Genomic DNA, 24,039 nt, shown 5'->3' on the forward strand with positions numbered 1-24,039 from the left:
TGTTGTCCATTATGGGCAATCGATCCTTTTATATATGCTCAAAGGCAAATGGGGGCTTCTCAAGTGGCTCGGTGGTAAAGAATCTGCCTACCAATGCAGGAGGCGCAGGAGACGTAAGTTCAATCCCTGGGTCGGGAAGATCCTCTGGAGGGGGAAATGGCAACCCACTCCAGTATTCTTGGCTGGAGAATCCATGGACAGAGGAGCCTGGCGGGCTCCAGTTGACAGGGTCACAAAGAGCTGGACATGACTGAGCAACGATCCAGTGCTCCCTGAAGATGGGTCTCTCTCAACCATACCCGTGGCTGATAGTTCAGAAGTAAAATTCTCAGACGGGGGACTGAAAACCACTCTTCCCTCTTACATAGACTCAGAATAAGGAGAGGCCAAAGGCTTTTGTACTGTACTTCCGTGTCAGGTGCAGAGAAAGCAGGGCTCTCTTCCTGATCTTCTTCGGTGGGTTTTGACATTTCAGAGTGCTGTGGACTCATCCTCTTCTTACATTTCCTTCTACTACTTGGAATCAAACCCATCAGTGTACCAGATTCGCAAAAGGAAGACACAGTGACCAAAGTCTTTTAGAGCATTCATTCACTCATTTTAAAAAGATTTGCTGGTCACCTGCTAGGTTTAAGGCACTGATCTAGGTGCAGATACAGCAAAGAATGAGAAGTCCCTGCCTTGCAAAGACAGTACACAGAGAAATAACCTGCTTCAGGGTGAGTGACTACCAAGTGCCACAGAGAAAAATAAAGTAGGGAAGAGGGGTGGGAAGAGGGCGTGTCAAGAGAGGCTCCAGATGGCCTTTTTAAAGAGGTGCCATTTATGAAGGAACCAAAAAGACACGATCAGGCACCCAAGCACCCGGGGAAGATCCTGTCAGGCAGAGCACACAGTGCGTGCAAAGGCCTTGGACCCTTAGACTGAGTATGCTCGAAGAATCTGAGGGCCAGCGAGCAGGCCAATGTGGCTGAGTGCAGTGAGGAAGGCGGAAGACTGGCAGGAAGTAAGTCAGGGTGGGAGTTGGGGGCTAAATCATACAAGCCATGGTAGGAACGTGGGGGGTTTTTTGGTCACGTGACCGTTCGTTGGGAGAGTTCCGGGCAGGCGAGGTTCATGATCTACGTGTTTAAAAGTGAGAAGAGGAGACTGTGCAACAAGGATAAAACGGGACACCAGAAACGGTACAGCTGCAGTCAACCGTGTGAGTCAGACGGTGATGGCTCGGACAATGTCGGTAGCATCAGAAGTGGTGAAAGCGATTGGGTTAAAGTGTATTTTGAAAGTCAAACTCACAATATGCTGATAAATCAGGCTGGGGGCCTGAAAGAAAGGTGGGAATCAAGGATAACCCCAACGCATTTGACTTGTGTAAGGGGCATGTGATGACGCCATTTAACACTGGAAGACAATGGGGTTGCTCAACAGTTGTCTCAGGACAGTTCTTTTACGATGCTATCTTGGATGTCAAGAATGCTGATAGATATCAAATCTAGAGCTGAAAAGTCAAGCCTGAAGGTATAAATTTCACGGTATATACAGGTGACCATGAAATATATATACATATGGATTGTTTAAAGCCGTGGGATGGAATGAGATCTTCCAGAGAGGAATGTAGAGCTCGAAGGTTGAGCCCTGGGATTCTGTAACACGGAGAGCTTTGGAAAAAGAACAGGCTCCAGCAGAGCAAATGAGAGAAGCCACAGAAGCAGGAGGAAGTTCAGGAGAGAATGTGGTTTCCTGGAAGGCATGTGAAGAGTATCTCGAGGAGGAAGTAACCAGTGCTGCCGCAAGGTCCCACGTGGACTGAACACCAGGCACTGGATCTGGCGATACAGAAGGTGACCTTGACTAGAGAGGGTTTCCTATCAAATGATGGTGTATTCAAAGCATATGAGAATCATGAAATCAAGTCTGATGTCCCAGGAGCCTCCCTGACACCAGTGCTTGCCACCTAACCTTGCGCGAAGGTGAAGTCGCTCAGTCGTGTCCAACTCTTTGCGACCCCGTGGACTGTAACCTACTAGGCTTCTCCGTCCATGGGATTCTCCAGGCAAGAATACTGGAGTGGATTGCCATTTCCTTCTCCTGGGGATCTTCCCGACCCAGGGATTGAACCTGGGTCTCCCACATGGAGGCAGACGCTTTAACCTCTGAGCCACCAGGGCAGCCACTAGAAATGACTGTTCCTGTTTCATTTTTCATTATATACTGCCCTCTTACTGTAAAACTATTCCAAATGAAGTCAACTTCATGGACTCCTTCATGGTCACACTGCGTATTCCAGTAAGTGCAGTGCTTTAGTGACAATCAATATGAAATCTTACAACTGTTAATGATCCTCTCCTACCTAATAATCCCAGCCCTGGGAAATTACCCAATATTAGGATATTTGTTTATCTCTAGATGCATCTGTGAAATACAAAGTAATTACAAAATCGACATTATGGCTCTCAAAAGAGGGTGTGTCAGCAGTCAGAGAGATTAGAGTGGTGGATTAAGCAAGCTTTTTTCCTAAAGGACTCCTTAGAGCTTTTAGTATTCTAAAAGGCTTTCTGACTCTCCAAGAGGTAAAGACCCAATTTCCCAAACTTATTCGCCCTCATGGGACTACTGTTCTAGGTACCGGAACGTTGGTCTAGGAGAATCCAGCAGGCCTCACTAGTAGGTACCACCCACTGTGCTGAGGAACACTGCCCCCCGTCTGAAGAGAGGTCTCACCAGGGCCGCCTTGCCCCTAAGAGCAGTGTGTTCCTGACTTTCATCTGGACACATCAGACCTCCAATGTGATTTTACACCTATTAACCCCACCTGCACCCATGTTTATCATACCAGTTCTAAAAAGGCCTAATTTCACTTGCTAAACGAACTGAAGTCTCTAGTTTCTAATTTGAAAAACTGCGAAGAAACAGTGCCTAGAGTGGAAATAAGCAAAAGCTGCTACTTACAAAGGACTAAAAAAAGTCTGATTAAAATTTAAATACTTCTTTAAAATGTAACTATGAAAAATGAACTATGGACGGAGGTTTGTGACATTGTACAGGAGACAGGGATCAAGACCATCCCCAAGAAAAAGAAATGCAAAAAAGCAAAATGGCTGTCTCAGGAGGCCTTACAAATAGCTATGAAAAGGAGAGAAGTGAAAAGCAAAGCAGAAAAGGAAAGATATACCCATCTGAATGCAGAGTTCCAAAGAATAGCAAGGAGAGATAAAAAAGCCTTCCTCAGCAATCAATGCAAAGAAATAGAGGAAAACAACAGAATGGGAAAGACTAGAGATCTCTTCAAGAATATTAGAGATACCAAGGGAACATTTCATGCAAAGATAGGCTCAATAAAGGACAGAAATGGTATGGATCTAACAGAAGCAGAAGATATTAAGAAGAGGTAGCAAGAATACACAGAACTGTACAAAAAAGATCTTCACGACCCAGATAATCATGATGGTGTGATCCCTCACCTAGAGCCAGACATCCTGGAATGTGAAGTCAAGTGGGCCTTAGAAAGCCATCACTATGAACAAAGCTAGTGGATGTGATGGAATTCCAGTTGAACTATTTCAAATCATAAAAGATGATACTGTGAAAGTGCTGCACTCAATATGTCAGCAAATTTAGAAAACTCAGCAGTGGCCACAGGACTGGAAAATGTCAGTTTTCATTCCAATCCCTAAGAAAGGCAATGCCAAAGAATGCTCAAACTACCACACAATTGCACTCATCTCACACGATAGCAAAGTAATGTTCAAAATTCTCCAAGCCAGGCTTCAACAATACGTGAACCGTGAACTCCCTGATGTTCAAGCTGGTTTTAGAAAAGGCAGAGGAACCAGAGATTAAATTGCCAACATCTGTTGGATCATGGAAAAAGCAAGAGAGTTCCAGAAAAACATCTATTTCTGCTTTATTCACTATGCCAAAGCCTTTGACCCTGTGGATCACAATAAACTGTGGAAAATTCTTCAAGAGATGGGAAAATACCAGACCACCTGACCTGCCTCTTGAAAACACTGTATACAGGTCAGGAAGCAACAGTTAGAACTGGACATGGAACAACAGACTGGTTCCAAATAGGGAAAGGAGTACGTCAAGGCTGTGTATTGTCACCCTGCTTATTTAACTTATATCCATCATGAGAAACGCTGGGCTGGATGAAGCACAAGCTGGAATCAAGATTGCTGGGAGAAATATCAATAACCTCGGATATCCAGATGACACCACCCTTATGGCAGAAAAGTGAAGAAGAACTAAAAAGCCTCTTGATGAAAGTGAAAGAGGAGAGCGAAAAAGTTGGCTTAAAGCTCAACATTCAGAAAACGAAGATCATGGCACCTTGTTCCATCACTTCATGGCAAATAGATGGGGAAACAGTGGAAACAGTGGCAGACTTTATTTTCTTGGGCTCCATAATCACTGCAGATGGTGATTGCAGCCATGAAATTAAAAGACACTTATTCCTTGGAAGAAAAGTTATGACCAATCTAGACAGCATATTAAAAAGCAGAGACATTACTTTGCCAACAAAGGTCCATCTAGTCAAGGCTATGGTTTTTCCAGTAGTCATGTATGGATGTGAGAGTTGGACTGTAAAGAAAGCTGAGCACAGAAGAATTGATGCTTTTGAACTGTGGTGTTGGAGAAGACTCTTGAGAGTCCCTTGGACTGCAAGGAGGTCCAACCAGTCCATTCTAAAGGCTATCAGTCGTCAATATTCACCAGAAGGACTGATATTGAAGTTGAGACTCCAATACTTTGGCCACCTGATGTGAAGAGCTGACTCATTTGAAAAGACCCTGATGCTGGGAAAGACTGAAGGCAGGAGGAGAAGGGGACAACAGAGGATGAGATGGCTGGACGGCATCACCAACTCAATGGACATGGGTTTGGGTGGACTCCGGGAGTTGGTGGACAGGGAGGCCTGGCGTGCTGCACTTCATGGGGTCACAAAGACTCAGACACGACTGAGTGACTGAACTGAACTGAAAAATGTAAGTAAAATTTAAAAGGAAAATAAAAAGATTTCACAAGGCAAATAATTTTTCTAGCCAGTTAGTATTCTTTTAATTCCTTTTTATATCAACAATCATATTACAATTTCCTCTTTTCACTACCTATCTCAACACAGGCTTTAAATATTTTAATGTAGATATATATCAAATAGCTGAAGGCCAGGTTTTAATGATAACCTTTGGAAAAGCTAAACTTTCCTCATCCACGTTTAGCACAGATGGAAATTTAATACATAGAGACTACCTCAATAGATGAGAAAGGAGGGAAGTAATTCAGAAACTCATTTTATTAAAAATATTTATTTAAAAAAATACAATTGTCCATATCTAGTTGCACATACATCTATTAACATATCTATATAATTTGGGACTAGTATATTTGATACAGTGCTTTCTTAAAGCCAGTTGCCATTACACAAAGCAAATTCCTCTGTCAGTTCTTACATAAAATAGTTTTTAAAAATGTATTTTCTAAAAAGATGCATATCATCATTACAGAATTTAACAATATTTTGTATAAAACTTGAAGCAATAGAAAACAAAGATCACCTGATTAGTTTTCAGAGCAATCCCTTACTCTGTCTGGAGATGCACTGAGTATTAACTCCATATTTTCCTCTTAAAAGCAGCATATTTTGAAGCCCTCAAAGTGTCAGCGCAGGCTCTTTCTCACCAACCTAGATTCTGTAAAATTTCTCTGCCACACACACATAGAGCTAAGGCTCTGGCTAATCCTAATCACCTTAAGACAACACCCTTTAGTTTCCCAACAGCTAAGTCAGACAGCTCAGCTAGAGAGGTGGCAGTCTCTCTCCAGTTGCATCAACGATTGATGTGATTTTAATAAACGTAGGCAGTTACCGTCACTTGAATTGTTTTAGGAAAAAGAAATGTGGTTTTAATACTTTGAAGGTCTCCCTCATGTAAGTTACACTGAAGTTAATCAAGACAAATTATTAATGACACTTTAACAGTAATGCAGTCTTTTGGGTAGGTAGGTGTGCACTGGCATTTTATGTAAGTATTCTGTTTATACACAAGTAGAGGATACTAGATATTATGACAGACAGATTTCAACAGAATAAACAAAGGGAAAAATAAACAATGAAGTAACTGTCTTCCCAGCTGAATGAATCAAAGTCTGAGGAAAGCACCCTGACAAGTTCTCACTACCACGGAGGCAAACTGAGACACACTGATGTAAAGGACACACCTCTTTGTGTTAACACCACAGCAGACACGCTTTTTTTTTTTTTTCTGACTTACAGATTCATTGGGTGAAAACCAAAAGTTTAACATTATTTAATTTTCAAGTGATGTCCACACTTGAAGATCCAGTAGGACTCATAGAAAATTATTAAGTTTGTTCTTCAAAACACAAGATTGTACACTTTTTTAAAAGTTGACTTGATTATCTAGTGAAAAATGTTTTCATTCTAAAAACTAGTTTTAGTCGAAAATGTATTTGCCTCAATCCAAAGCCCATCAGTAGCAAAATGACTGGACTGAGTTTCATATTTAATCTTCTCTACCCACAAAGATAAACGAAACTGCTAGAAGGTAAAAGTGAAAAAATTACCTATGATTGTGACTAGAAAAAGGCTGAATGGCCAAACCAAATAAATACGCCTCCAGTAATAAAAAATTAGTTGTATTCATTTCTGCCTTTACATATATGCATCTTAGTTAATTTCACATATATGTATCTTAATTTCACTAATACTGAACAGGGAAGTTCATACCATATGTTCCTTTATCCCATAAGCAATGAATGTAATGTACATATAAACACCCTTGGTAATCCTGCCATCAAAAACAAAAAGTATGAAATGTGTCAGAAGGGACTATGTCCCCTACGTGATAGACAATAAGCAACAATGATTAAACAGAAAAGAAAGTTGGCAAGTTCACAAAGTTGAGTATAATCCACCAACTGCAAATTATTAAAAGTCATACATTTTTACAAAAGCACAATATTAAAAGCTTGTAAATTTTTAAAAGCATCCTAGTCAAAACAGCCTACCTTACAGGGCCTAGAATGGTTCACTGGATAATCCATTTATCCCTTCTCCAAATAGTCTTAAGTTCCAGAAAGTATAAACAATAAACCTTAATGTCCCTGACCCTCAATATCCTTAAGTTGAAATTAAACAAAATAATTATTAAGTGCTTCCAGTTATTAAAAAACAAAGCAGTGCTAATAACGGTGCCCCCAAAGTGCCAAGTAATGTCACTCCAGTACACGGCATTCCCACCCCTGAACTCTAGGCAGGCTTAGAATGACTCCACTAGCTAGAAGTCAGGCCCAGCCACAGGGCACCCCCACCCCCAAACTTGTCCAGAAGATCCCAGGCCTGTCTTCGCAGGGCTCATAATCCTTGGAGGGGACAAGAACCAGAATGGGCCCTGATGAGATGGGAAACAAGGCAAAGCTAAGAACATTCAGCCCAAGATACTGAGGTTTCTGTGAATGCTTTCTATGTATAGTTCAAAAGGATAAACAGGCTACAATGCCAGAATTTCTCCACCACTAGCTCAATCATGGTTAGATCTGTATTTTAGAAATACTACATCTGGTATAAACATCCTCTCTGAGAAACTTAGAATGCAATATTGCAAGGATTTTACACAAAAATGTAGAAATTTTTAGAAAGAACATCCTTATTTGCTCAATAATACATGAACATAAGAGAACAGTTTATGGCGACTTTGCTTAAAGCATGTCACAGGCAGCACTATACAGCGTCTCTAAAATGCTGACAAGCAATTCTTAAGGCCCATGACTCTATGCACTTTAAGAAATGGAAATGTGCAAGGCGCTAATCTTCTTAAAAGTGACGGCTGCAAAACGCAGCCCATGCTCCCTTAAGGTTTAGTTGGAAAACAGCTTAGGAGCCACCCTCGGCTAGGATGGCCACACGCTCCCTCTGGAAGATAGATTCATACACACACGTGCAAACACACACTCAGTCAATGATTAGTACACATGCACACGCACTCGGCCAATCAGAACACCTTGGAAAAAAATGTTCTGGTTTCCCAATTAAATACTTTAAAGTAAAAATTTAAGCCTCATAAAACTTCTTGATGTGTGTTATACTCAAAAGATTAGAGTTCAACAGACTTACTATGCTTGATTGTATCCCTCATAAATTTTTTTGTTAAAGGTGTCATTTAAAATGTTAACAACCACCTGAATCTCCTGGTTTCTACAGAAAGCTTAGAGCTAACCTTGCCCCTCTCAGATAAACCACTCTCATTTCCATTTTCATAAGGGCTAAGTGCAGACGGCAGCACCCTAGAGATCACTGTTTTCTGCCAGGCTGTCAATCTATCACAATTTTTTTTTCCTCCAGAAAAAGAGCTTGAAGAAACCAGCAGCTTCAAATGGAACATTTATACTACATCAACAACTCACCTTTTCAGATCTGCTCCATTTACAGGTAAAAACATGACTTTCCTTCTAACAGGTTCCACCAAGTATGAGAAATGAAATCAAACCGCCTTCTCTTCTTGCTTAATACACCACCACCCACAAGAATTCTAGATTCTAAGATTAAAACTTCAACCTCAGTAAGCAGAGTTCTGTTGACACAGAGTAACAGGGCACCTTGTTTCAGGCAATGCAAGCAGCATTAGAAACAGGAACAAATCACTCTGCTGACCCCAAACCAGGAAGACAGCTAACAAAACACCTTCCACCCAACTGATTCTCTGGTCAGAGTACCTGCCTGAAACAATTATGGCTGGCCTCCACTTCACTACCATGAATTGAACAATTAACTTCTCAATTCCATCCTATCACACCCTCAGATAACAGACCACAAACTTTGTGAGGAGTCTAGCTTTCATACTGGAAAGTGGTCCTTCACTCAGAACTCCAGGCTTCTGCACAGAGACCTACACTTGTCACCATACTTGTTCACATACCTAAGAATGGTACCTCAGCACAATTCTAGATTTCTGGCATAGGCAAATAACAAATATACAGTAAATGAAGTGATACACAGAACAGGCTCATCAAGAAAGTATTTCTTCAGATACCAAAATATTACCAAAATAATAACAACAACTGACTAATGCGGCAAGAAAATAGAAGTTGTTACGTATTTTAAAATAAAGCAACTTGAAGTAATTCTGAAATTGTTGGTAAAATATAACAATAATATTAGGCCAAAAGAAATTTGCGAGTGGCCAGTAAATTTTAAAGCCACACCTAATATGAAAAGAGACAACCACACTGTCAACAAATAGTAAGCATGAAGCTCTGTAAAACATTTGGTAATGGGTTATTTACCAAAGTATGAAAAAGAAACAGGAGATTTCAGAAAGCTGATGACAAACTCTGCTGAAAAATTCTTAATCTCTTCTAGAGATTTTACATAAAAGTCAGATCAAATATGTAAAAGGATTTCCCCATATATCACAACCAAAACTTTTTTTTTCAAGGTCAGACTGAGAAACAATAGCTGAGTCAGGGGTCTTTAAAGCAGAGTGTGCACCAGAGGGCACACAAGACCATCTGCTGGATGCAGGGAAAACATCAGAATTTCTGCTCAAGATTTATTTTTATATCATCCTTAATTTCTGGTTTTGTGTATGTCTTATAGTATACATATGACCTGACAAACATACACACAAATTTGCAATAGGGGATTGTGTTCAAAGCCTTTTATTGATCAAGGTGTGTGTTCAAAAAGCTTAGAGAATCTTTTTCTGAAATGCCAAGGAGTGGCTCTAATGGGCCTAAATTCATTAGAACTGACTTTGAGAACTTTAGAATCCTAACACAAGTTCTGAGATCAGCATGAAATGCTGTCATTAGAGTGGACATTACATAATTACAGGTGTGAATGGCACTGAAGTGTGACATCACCAGCCTGCAGTTCCAAGCCTCTGATTTACATGTCCCTCCAAACCTAAGTGACACACAGGATGAAAAAACTAGAAATCATGCCATGTAAATAGATGAAACAGTCAGTCTAACCTTTTTTTAAAAAATCTCTAAGAAAAAAAAAAAATCTCTAAGAGTATGTAAATCTTCAAGGAATTCTTTGAGTGTAAAAAAAAAAAAAAATCCAGTTCCATTTTACTATATAGGCTCATGGGCTTATTTTCCCCATCAAAATCTAAAGAAAAAGTCACATTACCTGTATTTTAGCCACCAAAATATAGAAAAATTGAATCTGTATTTTAACTTTTAACTCTAAGAAGCTTAAGATGGATCTTTTGAGGGTTTTTGGATTCTTCCATCATGTATAAATTTTTTCAAAAATCAATGGAAATTTCCATCTTTCTTTGAATACAAAAATATGGCCATGAAGAATATTACATCACAAAAGCACTATGACAAACCAAACGGAAAAAAATATTTTAGAAATTAGGCGACAATCCAGCCGAGGGCAGAATAAACGCAGGGGTTCACTGGCTGAATGTGTGGCACTGAGCCCGCTGTGGGCATCCGTTCTCAGCTCCAAGGTGGTGCTAGTCAGCCACAGGGGAGTCACTTACACCACAGAATGGACTCAGCAAATGCGACAATTTAAGGCCTTTTCCCCTTCAGACAGGCTGGTGGTTAAACACCTCCCAGCACACAACTGATTTAGATACTGGCCAGAGCAAATGAAAAGCTAAGCTAATCACAGCAGAAGCTGCTAAAGGTCACTAAACCTGCTCCCCTATTTTAACCTGGGCTACTTCTGCCTACCAGCATTCATCCTGGCAAAGTGACTAGTGATGGATACCAGCTACAGCTACCAAATGTAAGTCTCTCTAGTGAGTACTGATCTGAAGTGGTATGTCACCTTTTGATGCTAAGAACTCTGTGGATGTTTCAAAATCAGAGACTTTCCCAGGAAGGAGGTAGTTTACAAATAGAACAACCTGCCTCATACACTTCACTATGGTTGCAGTTTTATTTAATTTAAAAACGTGAACACACACACACACACACACACCATCTTCCCCTAAATAGTTGATCTCAAAGAAAAAGCAGGTCATCATCAACCTCCTAAGGCCCACACCTCTCAGAGACTTCCAGGAGAGGTTTACAGGCAGAGGACTCACTAAAACTGGTTCCTAGGAAGTTGCTTTGACTGAGTTTTAATAGTGCTGTTGGTTCCCAGGCACCCTTTTACTGAAACAGTTAGTTATCAAAGATACTATCCATAAAAACAAACCAATGGCTTTTCTCCTTTGATTCAAAATAAAATACTTTTTGTGCTTTCAAAAATTTAAATACTAGTTAAATCAAGCCATCAATATTTACTTATCTAACGTATAAAATGTGAATTAAGCTAATAAAACTAGTCCAAAGCGCTGCTGAGCAGTCTGATTTCAAAAAAGCATGCAAATGTGGGGAAAAAAATCCAGTATGTCTGTTCCCCATTGTTACTGAACAGTACCTTTCAACACTACTATTGCACATCTTAGGAACAGAACTTTTCAGCTGATAACCACAAATTAAACAGTAACCGGTCTCCAACACTACAAATATAAAGGCAGCTCCCTGAACACCACCCTTCTGCTGCTGATGAACTAGCACAGACATCTTACACCAGAGTCTCTCTATACTGTGTCAAACAAATTTCAAGCAAACATATGCAACTGGGAGATGCTAGTTTACAGCAGTCGCTTTGAGCCCTCAAGTCCTTTACTACTTTCATACACCATTTAGTTCAAGTTGTTCGATTATAGGAACTATTTCTAGGCTTGAAAGATTAGTTTAATGGGCAGGGTGGTGGGGGGCAGGGTGGTGGGGGGCAGGGTGGTGGGGGGCAGGGGCGGGGGGCGGGGGTGGCAGAGGCATATCATCTAATCCTGGAAGCCAAATTTTCCAAAAGACTCCACTGTGATGTTGGCATCAAATCAACAAATGTCTATACCTGGCAGTGATGACTATATGCTAACATTTCAGAAGTCTGGCAGAGATGAAGGCCTATCTACTAATACAAATAATCCAGTCCCTATGTATGAGCACTTCCAGATGAGCTTGCTACTTCCTAATTAAAAAAAAAAAAAAAAAATCAAAGAAATAAGTATATTTTTACCTCACTACAGATTTAAAGAGTTCACTTTGCTTTTCATCTTCCTAATTAAAACTATCACAACCTCTAACAACTTTAAATTTAAAAGATCAACAAACAGTAGGAAATGGGATAAAATGAACAGAAAAAAAGGTCCTTCACACTGCGTATCTTCTAACTGGGAAACGCCTACATGTTGTTTCAAGTTTTTTCAGTTGAATCCTTGACTCAGAGATGCCTCAGCCTCTCAAATCCCAGGTCCATCCCCCTAAAAGCCATCATTTACCATAAGTATTCCATAGGTGTGGAATCATACCAGCAGATGACATTTCTGTGCCAGATATGAGGCCCCCATATTCTCACTGTTTGTTCCAAACACTGCCTTAAGCCCCAGGTTTAAAAATCTCCTTATGTGGGAATAAACTAGCTCCATGCTCTGTTCATATTCAGTCAAGATCATACATAGGGCTAAGGGAACCACCCTGAATAAATGTAAATAAGGTAACTGTTTGTGGAGTTGCTTGCCTACATTATACTTCACAGCAAAACAGAATATCCCCAATAGTCCTGCTCCGATCTTATTTCGTGTGAATAGGAATGATTCTTTTTCCTCCACTGCTTATGCACAACTCACTTTTAGTATTCAACAGAGCACATGTAAGTCCTAAAGATATGGCTAATTCCATTTAACTAGTATTTCTTTATATAATATGCTCAAAGCATAACTGCCAAAGGGTCCCAATAAGGCAAGATTCTTAATTCTCTTGCAAAGCATAGCTTGCTCATAAATCCCATTAAAAATTTCCTTAACACAAGGTTCAAAATATTTTTAAAAAAGAAAGAAAGAGGGAGGTGGAGTTTGGACTCCAATTAAGGCATTTTTATACACAGTCTAGCTTGAGTCCTATTCAAAGGGAATCCTAAAAAGCATTTTAATGGGGAATGGGAGAAATCATAACAGTCTGTTATCAGCATCGTGAAGTGTCAATCCCTCACTTGAATGTCTTTCTCTTTCCTTATTCCTTGATTCTCTCGTTCCACAAGTGCATAGGTTATGTTTTCTGTAGATCTGGGGAAAATGGGCCAGGGGTAGAAGGTCCATCCAGGCCAGACAGCGTGAACGGCCCATGACTGTTCAGCACAGAAGGAAACTGAGAAAGAAAATAAAACACATTATCATCCTATTATGCAATCCTAAACTTCACTTTCTGTCCCTGTTACATTCCCTAAGGCAGAACACAGCAGCACCTGCAGTGGCTCACAGGACAAAGGCACTAACTGTTTATCACGGAACAGTATGATGTCACAAAAACTTAAAAAAAAAAGTTTGTCTTACATATTAACACTCTCCAGCCTACCTTGATGGAATGTAAAGAACAAATCTATACTTTTCCTTAGATGCTAAATTACACAGGTTCACACTTGACTTCAAATGGTTATAGAAAGTTCAGTAAATGACAGCATGCACTCTGTAAACTATAATTCAATTATATAGCAAATCACACTGTCAGAAAGAGGTCCAGCGGAGATGCCCATCTCATACCTGCTGCAAACAGTTGTAGGGTGCTCATCCTAGAAAAGCACTGCCCATCATGTATTCTGAGACCAAATCTGTATGGAGATTCCAGGCTGAAGCTACATGAGCACTATGGCTTTCTCTATATAAATCAATTCTCTCTTTGTGAGAGGCAAACAAAAATGTAAAAGGAAATATGGGAAATTTTCCATACTCTTTCTATTCAGCAATTTAGAAGTTTCTGCAAAAATAATTGCATTAGTAGAAAGATTTAAAAAAATTTTTTTCTTTCCCCACCCCTTACCATTTCATTTTCGAAAGAACAAATGAAAATTTAAATTACAAAATCTAAGAAAATATCCCAGGGAGTCACCCTGGAATAAGTGAATGAATCAATATAAGAAAGCTGACAAGTTATAAAGTCTAGATAGTTTAGGCAAAATCATGGTTTACAGCTATAAGATCTTTCTTAATAAGATCTTCATTAAGAGGTAATGCACTACTCATTTAAAAAATATATACATGTATATTTAAAATGCTGATGAGTATCAATTCTGAGTGACAGGAAAATGGGAGCATTTGATAATACTATTCTCAGGAGTTTTTTCTATTAAAAAAAAAATCCTCAGTTAAAAGGGGAAATCTAAGTGCAGAGAATGCCCCCAAATATACATACATACACACACACACAGACACACACACACACACACACTTTTTTAGAAAAGAGGATTTCCAGCATTTAAAATGATTTAAAAAGTTGGATGAGCTCAAAATCTACTACAGTATTGAACCATTCTTAGTCTAATTCAAATGTATGGAATAGTAAACAATGAAAAGGAAACTCTGCTGTGAATATTTATCTGGGTTATTTGCAGGCCATAAAATTAACACGTAGAAATTAAAAACTAAATCTAAGGAACACTTTTTAAATAGAAGTTTTACAATGATTAACTGTAGAGTGATTTTGCCTCTCTGCTCATTTACCACACCCCAGTTACAAAAGACAAGCTTCTATGTAATTTACCTGAAAAAGTGTGTTAGCACCTTGTAGTCTGGCTGGACTCAGGGGAGCAACAGGGCTGAGAGTACTCCAAAAGTGGATACTGGAGAGCAAGGGGCTTGGAGTCAGTAAGATGGGTGTCTGCAATATACAAGCCAAAAATATAACTAAATGGCTTATCAGGATTATGTTCTATCCTTGTAATAATACACAATTAGCCCTGAATCCAAATATTGTCCTATTCTCCATTCCAAATATCTCCAAGTCTGAAATCTTATCCTGAGGAAACAGTCGGAAATTACTTTTACAACCCAGAAAAGAAAAAGGTCAAAGTATTTTCTAAACTGTTTCTCATACAATTTTTGTCAAATAGACAAAACCAATCTGAATTCAAGTATGGAAAAATAATGGGTAATTGAGTCACAAACATGCTTTCCCCTTAATAATGAGTAGGTCTGGGAGTAACATGTTTAAATGTTCTATGAGACTAAAAAGTTAAGAAATAGCTAATGTTAGCTAACTGTAAAACTTGTTATTCAACATCACGTTTATTAAGGTCCACAGGATCTGTTATTTTCTAACGTGAGATTGTCACTGGTTGTTTTATAAGATCACCCCTGCCTCCACCAAAGAGAGAGAGAGAGAGAATATAATTATTTTCTTTAGGAGAAAGTGGAAAAATGAGGTTACTTTCACAGGGTCACATATAACCTCTCTAAAGCAAAACTACTATGTAGCAGAATGAGAACTGAGGTTATAAATTCGGGATTTGTTTCAAAAGGTGAGAAAAAGCAAAATAAATGGTGGCACTAAAAGGAAAGAGAATGTTACCTGTGAAAAAAGCGCTGGCGTAAGGGAAGCTGTAGGGAGAGATGGGCTTAATATTCCCAGTGGGCTTGGATCACTGCCCGTGATCACAAGGGTCGGTGCCAGCTCTAACCCTTTGGGTTTCTTGGACCTCGATGAATTATTTGTTTTGTCCTTTTCTAGCAAAGCTGAATCCTGGTCTTTAGGCTCCAAGGACAAGTTCTCTGGAAGCTGCATTGGCTGAGAAGCCACTGATTCCATGTCTGTGTCCATGTCTGGGTTGGAACTCAGCGGTGGTGAAGGAGTTCTAGGAGGCTCCTGCAGAGGGGACACGGACGAAACAGGAGGTGTGGTGGCAAAAGGGGCAGTCACTGCCGATGCAGAAGTTGGTGCTTCCAGGGAAGGCAGTCTGGGGGAAGCCAAAGTCTCCAATGCTTGGATAGTTTCTTCTGAAGATGGAGAAATACCCGGGCCAGCTGAAATGGAGGCAGCAGGAGGTTCAACTGGTGGCTTTTTAGAAGGTGTTGTTACAAATTTGATAACAGATGGAGTTGGCTCCTGAGGAGACTTTTTCTCTGCCAATTTCTCAGCTGGATTCTCCACCTTTATAGATTTGAAAAGCTTCCTATTGGAGGAGTTCAAAGAGTTGAGAGTAAAAGAAGAATATAAGCCGGAGTGTATGTAGTCATTGCGGCTCGAGGTCTTGGCACCGGGCTGTGGTGGCTTCTCTTTCCCGCCATTCTCCACATCTTTGGAACTGCTGCTGCTGAGCTCACTGAGGCTTAAAGCTTCACACTCCCCCTCAACCCTGCCCACTGTCATTGGGTCCATGTTCAAAATCTCTGGGTACGAGACAAACTTGTACACAAACTTCTGACCATTCACTTTTTTAATGATATTCTGTAGATAAATAAAATAAGCACTCAGACTTTCTTAAACTTTTCTTGACCATTTGTTAAAACTTTACCCCGCCCCCACCCCCAAAGATCATGAGAAAGCTGACTGAATGGGGTTCTCCATTTGATAGGTAGTTTACTTGAAAACTTCAAAATCACCTAAATTTATCCAGCCATTCCAAACACAGTTCTGACCATTATGGAGCACAAGTTAAAAACATTTAAATGTCTTATTAACAACTGAACTAATATGTTGCATAAAAGCTGAAAGATTTTAATTGCTTAACTCCAAAGGTACAAAAACACTCACATCCTCAGGAAGCAAAAGGAATTTAGAACATTACTTCTAAGGTTCCTACTTCCTTCAGCTGTTTCTTACCTCATCTCTCCACACAGGAAAGCTGATAATATCAACACTCAAAGGTGAAAGAAATTAAGATCCCAGCTTCTCACTCTAATTCTCTTCATTTGAGTATTTTATTTTACTTCCGTGCCCAAGAATGTATTCAAAATAATTAGAAATTAAACAAAAAAATTTTAACTAAGAAATCAAATCTAGTTATTCTTTAAGGTATTAACTTCTGTTCTGGGTTAAACTAAACAGTAAAAATTAAGTACATCTAAAAAACAGTATGAGATAATTTTTAAAGTAAACTATGATATAAACAAGAGTATTTATCTATGCTGAAGAATCTCAAATTTCCTCTTCCTTATTCCAACTCTATAATCGTTTTTTCTTTAAAGACAACTGCAATTAGGAATAAAATATGTGCATGGGAGCCCGGTACTGAATACGAATTTGCAGAAATACACTTAGAACATTTACGTCTTTTATTCTAATTCCAAGCTGCTGAAGCTGTAAAATAAATTGAGTTAAAACCAAAACAGTGACCATTTCACAATGCATACAAATGTTGCATCATTATGCTGTACACTCAAAAGCAATATATCAATTACACCTTAATTTAAAAGTTATTTTAATAAATAAATAAACCACGACATTAGTATGTCTAACCTCAACAGAGGAGGAGGAACAATTTTTGTTTTGAGGTGGGTGTGTATTACCTTCACATAGTAGTATCTGAGGGCTCGGCTGAGTTTGTCATAATTCATATTAGGCTTGTTCTTTCGAATGCCCCAGAGACGAGCCACCTCTTCTGCCTGCAAAAGCTTGAACTCCCCATTATTAGAGGTCCAGCAGATCATGTGGTCGTTCTGAGGCTCCTTTAGGAGCTGAAGGAGGAACTGCCACAGGGTGATGGCACTGTCCATAGCAATGAGCTGAAAGAGGCAACACTGTATGTCACTCACCGTTTTAAGCACTTTAAATGTATTAGACTATTAATTGTACATTTCATCCGCACAAGAATCCTATAAGACAGATACTACTGCAGCCTCATTTTATATGTGAAGAAACTGATTCATTACAAAGTTAAGTAACTCGTCTAAGCTCACACAAGTAAATGGTGGAGCTGAGATTTAAACCCAGGCAATCTGAATACAGACCTAAACTCTTAAACATGCAACACTGCTTAAGAAAAGTCTTGCTATGAGATAAGCTAGTTTCATAAATTACAGGAGCAGACTGATTAATGCCAACCAGTGCAGTATCACTATTACTAAATTTTATCTTAAAAACTCACTGTCGGGACTTCCTGGGGGTCCTCGGGCTAAGACTCCGTACTCCCAATGCAGGGGGGCTGGGCTGGATCTGTGGTCAGAGAACTAGGTCACACATGCCCCAACTAAGAATCTGCATGTCACAACTAAAACCTGGTGCAGCTAAATAAATAAAAAAATATTTTTTAAAAAACAACTCATTGTCATATTCTCTGAGGTGACCACCATTTCAGCATCTATCTATACTGGCACAGTTGATTTATATGCCAGGATGTTCTGTGCGTCTCAGGGTGGCCCAGAGATAGGAGGAATAGTTTCCATTATAATAAATGTAATTTTCATGTAAGTTGACAGCACTGAAAACTCAGCAAAATGTTCCCTAATTTACAAGTTCTGCCACCATTCTGTCCGCAGGAAATCCACCTGCCCAGATCCTTTTATTTGATTAGCAACCTTTATTTGATTATCAAGATTGGAACTGAAAAACCTTTCAGTATCTCAAGTTTTAAGATCTTCCTGTTTAGGCCAGTGTTTCTTAAATTCAGCACTATTGATATTTTGAGCCAGATAATTCTTTTGTTCTTGGAGGCTGTTTTGGCATTGCAGTTTAACATCCCTGGCCTCTACCAACCAGATGCCACCAACACCTCCTGCCCAATTTGGCAATCAAAATGTCTACACACATTGTCAAACATTCTGGGGGACAGTATCATCTCAGTTAATAACCACTGGTTTAGGCAATGGAGCAGCAGGGAAAGGTTCTCTCAAAGGTTTTTCCTCCAAAAAACTTTAAAACATCTTGTTTCTAAGAAAGAAATCTTAGGGTGGAAACTCTGGCCAAATATACATAAGCACATCCTAAAATGTCTATAAGGGAACTTTACACATACACACACATACACAAAACCTTTCTGTTTTCAGTCTGTGAATTAGATCTCACTGGATCAGAACAGAAATTAAATCAAATCAATTCTGTTAAAATACTATAAAAACAGATAAACTGGACAACAGCAAAAATTAAAACTCTGTGCTGCAAACAATACCATCAAATGAAAAGACAATCCTTGGAATGGAAGAAAGCATTTTCAACTAATAAGGCTCCTTCATAAAAAAAAAAATAAAGAGTTCTTACAATTAAAAAAAATTGAAAATAAGCAAAGGATTTGAAAAGACATTTCTCCAAAGAGTAATACAGGTAGCCAATAAAGCACATAAAAAGATGCTCAATGTGACTAGTTATTAGGGGAATAAAGATCAAAACCACACAAGATACTGCTTCACACCTACTAGGATGGCTATGATCAAAAAGGCAGGTGATGGACCTCCTGGCGGTTAGGAATCTGCCTGCCAATGCAGGGGACGTGGGTTCAATCCCCGAAGACTCCACATGCTGTGCGCCATAACACTGAGCCCATGCCCCGCAACAAGAGAAGCCACCGCAAGGAGAAGCCCAGACACCACAGCTAGGGAGAGCTCGAGCACAGCAGGGAAGACCCAGCGCAGCCAAACAGAAAGGACAGACGATAAGCATCAGCTAAAACGTGGAGAAAAGTGAAACCTTCACACACTGCCAACAGGAATGTAAACTGGTACAGCCACTTTGGAAAAGGTTGCAGCAGTTCCCCAGAGTCAGCATATGACCCACTAATTACACTCCTAGGTATATGTCCCAGGGAAATAAAAATATATGTCCACACAGACATTTGTAAGCAGGACGTTCAGAGTGGTATTCATAATATCCAAAAAAGTATAAACTACCCAGATGTCCATCAACTGATGAGCAGACAAGCAAAATGTACCCTTTCCCTTCTCCAGGGGATCTTCCCAACCCAGGGATTGAACCCAGGTCTCCCACATTGCAGGCAGATTCTTTACCAGCTGAGCCACAAGAGAAGCCCAAGAATACTGCAGTGGGTAGCCTGTCCCTTCTCCAGCAGATCTTTCTGACCCAGGAATTGAACCAGGGTCTCCTGCACTGCAGGCAAATTCTTTACCAACTAAGCTATCAGGAAAGCCTCCATATAACCACAGAGTGGAATATTAGCCAGAAAAAGGAATGAAGTAGTGATATGGGCTAGTTCAATGGATGAACCTTGAAAACATTAGGCTAAGTGAGAGAAGCCAGCCATTAATTTGAATAGGCAAAAAAAGCAGACTGGTGGTTGCTTAGGGCTGGGAATGGGGGATGGGTGTGGAAAAGAAAAGGGGAGTGACTGTTACTGGGGTGACAAAAACATTCTAAATTTAGATTATGGTAGTGGCCATACAACTCTGGGAATATACTAAAAGCAACGAACTGTACACTTCAGGTGAATTTTACTCTATGTGAAATATGTCTCAATAAAAATGTTAAAAACAAACACCCAAAACAACACAAAAGTTAGGCCTGAGAAACCTAACTCTAATAATGTACAACTCACAAAGAACGGGATCCTTTACTATGTCTGCTTCCAAAAAGACCAGAGATGAGGAACTATATTGGTAAATATCTCATAATTTTTCTGAGACATTCAAAATGTCCTCCTATTATTCTGTCATAAATTTGAAGCTGGTTATACAGAGATACTGTCATCCAAAAGTAGAGATGAGAAAATACTTAAGAATAGAAAAAGGGAGATGCCTCCCAAAGTTAGAGAGTTAACGGAGAAACTGCGGCCACGAATCCAAGCCTCTTTCATCACAGTCATGTACTCTGTCCCTGAGGGAAACCACTTTCCTAGATGGGTAAGAGCATTCACATTACCTAGGATTGTAAAGAAGTATTACATTGTTAGATAATAACTGACAATAACGTACAAATATGAAGTACTACTTTAATGCTAAATAACCATGTTCACTAGAAAACAGCTTTTCAGAGCCTCACTTAAGCTGGGTTAAAATAGTGGTTTTATACTATATCCATCAAGTATAGTTGAGGGGGAGGGGTCCCCTGTTATTTCTCTTAATTTACCAGAGAGGCTTTTCTTCTAGTGCTGACTGTTATGTAAGTTACTTTTAAACTATGTATGTTCCCCACTTAAACAATTATTTGTTAGTCTAAATCTGTTACAACTATTCCCTAGTAAATTTCAGCTTAACCAAAGAACTCAAGTCTTTACATTTCCAGACACCATCTTCAGGTTAAGAATGCTTACAGCAGTGTGAGTATGTGTGAGAGAGACGATGATGGTGACGATGCTGAAGCTAGGAGGAAGGGAGGAGGGAGAGGACAGACAAGCAGAGAACTGGAAAACAGGTTTGGTGCCTATAATTTCATTTATTTTTGGAAAAATTCCCCAAACCAAATCCTAGAGTTTTATGCCTATCTTGCAGATAATGCTTGAGCTCTACAGGTTTATAATGGCGAAGCAATACGTATAAAACGACAGAAATAACCATGAGTATTTCCGCAACAAGCACGCAAGAGTCATCCTGAGCAAATGGGAAGTGTTCCCAAGGTGGTGTGGGTTTAATTTCCACCTCTCCCTTCGGTTATTAGGGGAAAGTGTGGATTGAGCTTGAGTAAGTTCCGGGAGTTGGTGATGGACAGGGAAGCCTGGCATGCTGCAGTCCATGGGGTTGCAAAGAGTCAGACACGACTGAGCTGAACTCAACTGTGGACTGAGCCAAATCCTGGTGGAGCTGCTGGATACTGCATGGCAGAACCTAACTGTGGAAAACGCTGAAGCTTCTGTAGTGCTTCACAGTGTGTTCAGGATAGAAAATTATTGTGAAGAAAAAACGGGCACTGTGGTTTTGGACTGAAGTGCTGGAAAAATTTTTTTTCTATTAGGAAAAACTAAGGAAGACGTAAAATGGACATCCTCAGCAGGTACTTTAAAGGAATATTTTACTCATTCAACGTTGATATGTTTCTTTGATTGAAAAGGCGGTGAACCACTGGGCACATAAGCTGAACCTCTTCATTTGAGTTCCTGAAAGTGTGCCATTGATATGAAATTCAATGATTTCTTCAGCCATAAAAGAGAATTAAAGTAAAAAAAAAAAGTCAGAAGTTACTTAAAATTACAAAGGTGAAATAAAGAGACACAAATATTTAGTACTTTTATTCTTACTCTTATTAAAAGAAACCCAAATCCTTTTTCTTGAAAACCTTTTCATGAAAACCTCAGTGTTTCCACAACTACAGTTTTCCCCCAAAATTTCAGTTTTAAAGAGTTTTTTAGAAGTAGTATAATGAGGGAGAGAAATACTTAACTGATCCAAATGAAGGAATCTGATTTTTGAGGGGTTAAATATGGAAAACAGAATTGATTCTAACACTTAAAGTGGAGAAGGAAATGGCAACCCACTCCAGTGTTCTTGCCTGGAGAATTTCATGGGCAGAGGAGCTTGGTGGGCCACAGTCCATGGGGTCACAAAGAGTCTGACAGGACTGAGCGGCTAACACTAACTCACACTTAGAAGTAGATTAATTCCTGTGCTAAAAGGAAAGAAGGCGCATATTGGAAGTAACTCATTAGGGAAAGGAAGTCTCTACTAAATGAAACCTTTTCCACCCTAAACATGTTTATCATACACACAGCCCAGTTGCTGTGGTGACCCATGGCCTAACTATTTTTCAGAAACAGTAGCTAAGACCCAAAAAAATAAATGTCTCCAAATTCAGAGTGCTGCTTAAGTAAAATAGAAACAAATTATAAAATGTATTAAGGCGAATTTTAAGTTAAAATCTTTATAGCTGTCAAAAAGTAACCTGGTGTATCTAACTATACAGTATTCCATACCAACAGAACACTAAAAGTGTACTATTATAATAAAACTTTAAAACAACATTTCCCTAAATGGATTCCACTTAGGCAGTTTTTAACGTTTAAATAAAATCAAAGAGGGGAGAGTTACTGAGGAGGAAAACTGAATCACAACAGGTTTTAAAGAAAATGCCACTGACAGTCTTAAATACTGAAGCACCAAGTTTTCCACGCAGTGGGACGGTGAGTGGAAGATGGCAAAGAAAAGGAAGAAGGATCTTATTCACCAGCCACAGAGATGGGTGAACTGTTCTGATGAGGGATGAAACTCTGAATGAAGTCTTTTTCTTTAACTGCCCTAAACTTCAAATACCAATAGCCTGGTTGGGGGGTGGGGGTGGGAGCCAACTGTGTATCTCTTAACCTCCTCGGTCAACAAGGTCCCTGCCCAGGTCAGTTAACCTTCGGCCCCCAAAAGATGTTTCCAACTGGTTTTCCCAAGAAGGAAGCCTCGCGGCAGCTGTGTACTAACCGGAAAGTAACGAGGGGAGAGGGCTGGCTGGAAAGGAGTAGAAAAAACACTGAAAGTCGACGCCGGATGGGTTCTGAGCGTGGGGAGAGGAAGAAACGCGGAAGACCGCGTGCCCCCGGGGAGATCAAAGTCCGGGCCCGGGTGAGCACCGACTCGCTGCGCTTTCACTTTCCAACTTCCTGTCACTACAGAAAGCCAGAGACGCTCCCCTCGGGCCCTCCCCTCCGCCACCCCGGCGAAAAAAGAAAAGAATAAAAAAAAAAACAGCCACCTTTGGCCCCAGGGGCCTCGCGGGACCAAATAAGGGGCGAAGGGAGCGAGGCGGGTCTGTCCCGCGCCCACCGGCCCGCCAGCGGGCCCCCCGGGCGCGCGCCCCGCGCCCGCTTCCCGAGGTGCGGCCAGCCCCCCGCCCCGGCGCCCCGCCGGCGGGGGCGGCGGCCGCGGGACCCGGACGCGGACGCTCACCGAGGCCGCGCGCGGGGCTCCCTCCGGGTCTCCGCCTCCAACAAGACGCTCTCCTCACGCCGGGAACTCGAGGACGGCGCGGCAGCCGCTGCGACCCTCGCGGCGGAGCCGGAGAAGGCGCCGGCGGCCGAGCCGAGCCCGCCGGGTGCCCGCAGCCGCCCGCATCTCCCGCCGCCGCCGCCGCCGCCGCCGCCGCCGCCGCCGCGGCTCGTCGCGCCCCGCCCTCCCCGCCCCCGCACGCGGCGGCGGCGCGGGTCGTCAGGGCCGCTACCCGCCGGGCACGCGCGATCTGGGCGTTCCTCGCCGCGGCTGAGCCTGCCACTCGCTCCGCGGCCGCCGCCTCTCTCGAGCCCCCCCGGCTGCGTCGGGGGCCCCTCCCGGACGCCCGAGCCGCTGCGCGTCACTTCCGGGGGCGGGAAGGGCGCGGCCGGCTGCTGAGGGGCGCTACCGGCGGCCGCCGACTGCGTCCGCGGGGTGC

General features: G+C 41.0%; 1 protein-coding gene across 2 annotated transcripts; it reads right to left on the reverse strand.

Annotated features, from left to right (window-relative positions):
- ELK4 (ELK4, ETS transcription factor) lies at positions 11,792-23,728 on the reverse strand. 2 transcript variants are annotated; one of them, XM_013970016.2, is made up of 5 exons: positions 17,897-17,963; positions 17,319-17,534; positions 15,382-16,257; positions 14,575-14,691; positions 11,792-13,185 (listed from the first exon to the last, which is right to left on the reverse strand). In XM_013970016.2, the coding sequence occupies exons 2-5, from the start codon at positions 17,523-17,525 to the stop codon at positions 13,087-13,089; spliced, it is 1,299 nt and encodes a 432-aa protein (XP_013825470.1). In that variant the 5' UTR covers positions 17,526-17,534; positions 17,897-17,963; the 3' UTR covers positions 11,792-13,086. The 2 variants fall into 2 exon arrangements, with proteins under 2 accessions (XP_013825470.1, XP_017915544.1); XM_018060055.1 differs by lacking the exon at positions 17,897-17,963 and adding an exon at positions 23,562-23,728 and having other exon boundaries at positions 12,942-13,185.

Source organism: Capra hircus, chromosome 16 (assembly GCF_001704415.2).
Source record: "Capra hircus breed San Clemente chromosome 16, ASM170441v1, whole genome shotgun sequence".
In the NCBI taxonomy this organism is placed as follows: Eukaryota; Metazoa; Chordata; class Mammalia; order Artiodactyla; family Bovidae; genus Capra; species Capra hircus.

What these genes read in the sequence shown, in the direction of transcription:
- ELK4 (XM_013970016.2), bottom strand. Translation starts at nt 17,525, where the DNA reads ATGGACAGTGCCATCACCCTGTGGCAGTTCCTCCTTCAGCTCCTAAAG. An exon ending in TCAGATACTACTATGTGAAG is followed by an intron (nt 16,258 to 17,318) that starts GTAATACACACC and finishes ATTTATCTACAG; the next exon opens with AATATCATTAAAAAAGTGAA. An exon ending in GTGCTAACACACTTTTTCAG is followed by an intron (nt 13,186 to 14,574) that starts GTAAATTACATA and finishes TTTCTTTCTCAG; the next exon opens with TTTCCTTCTGTGCTGAACAG.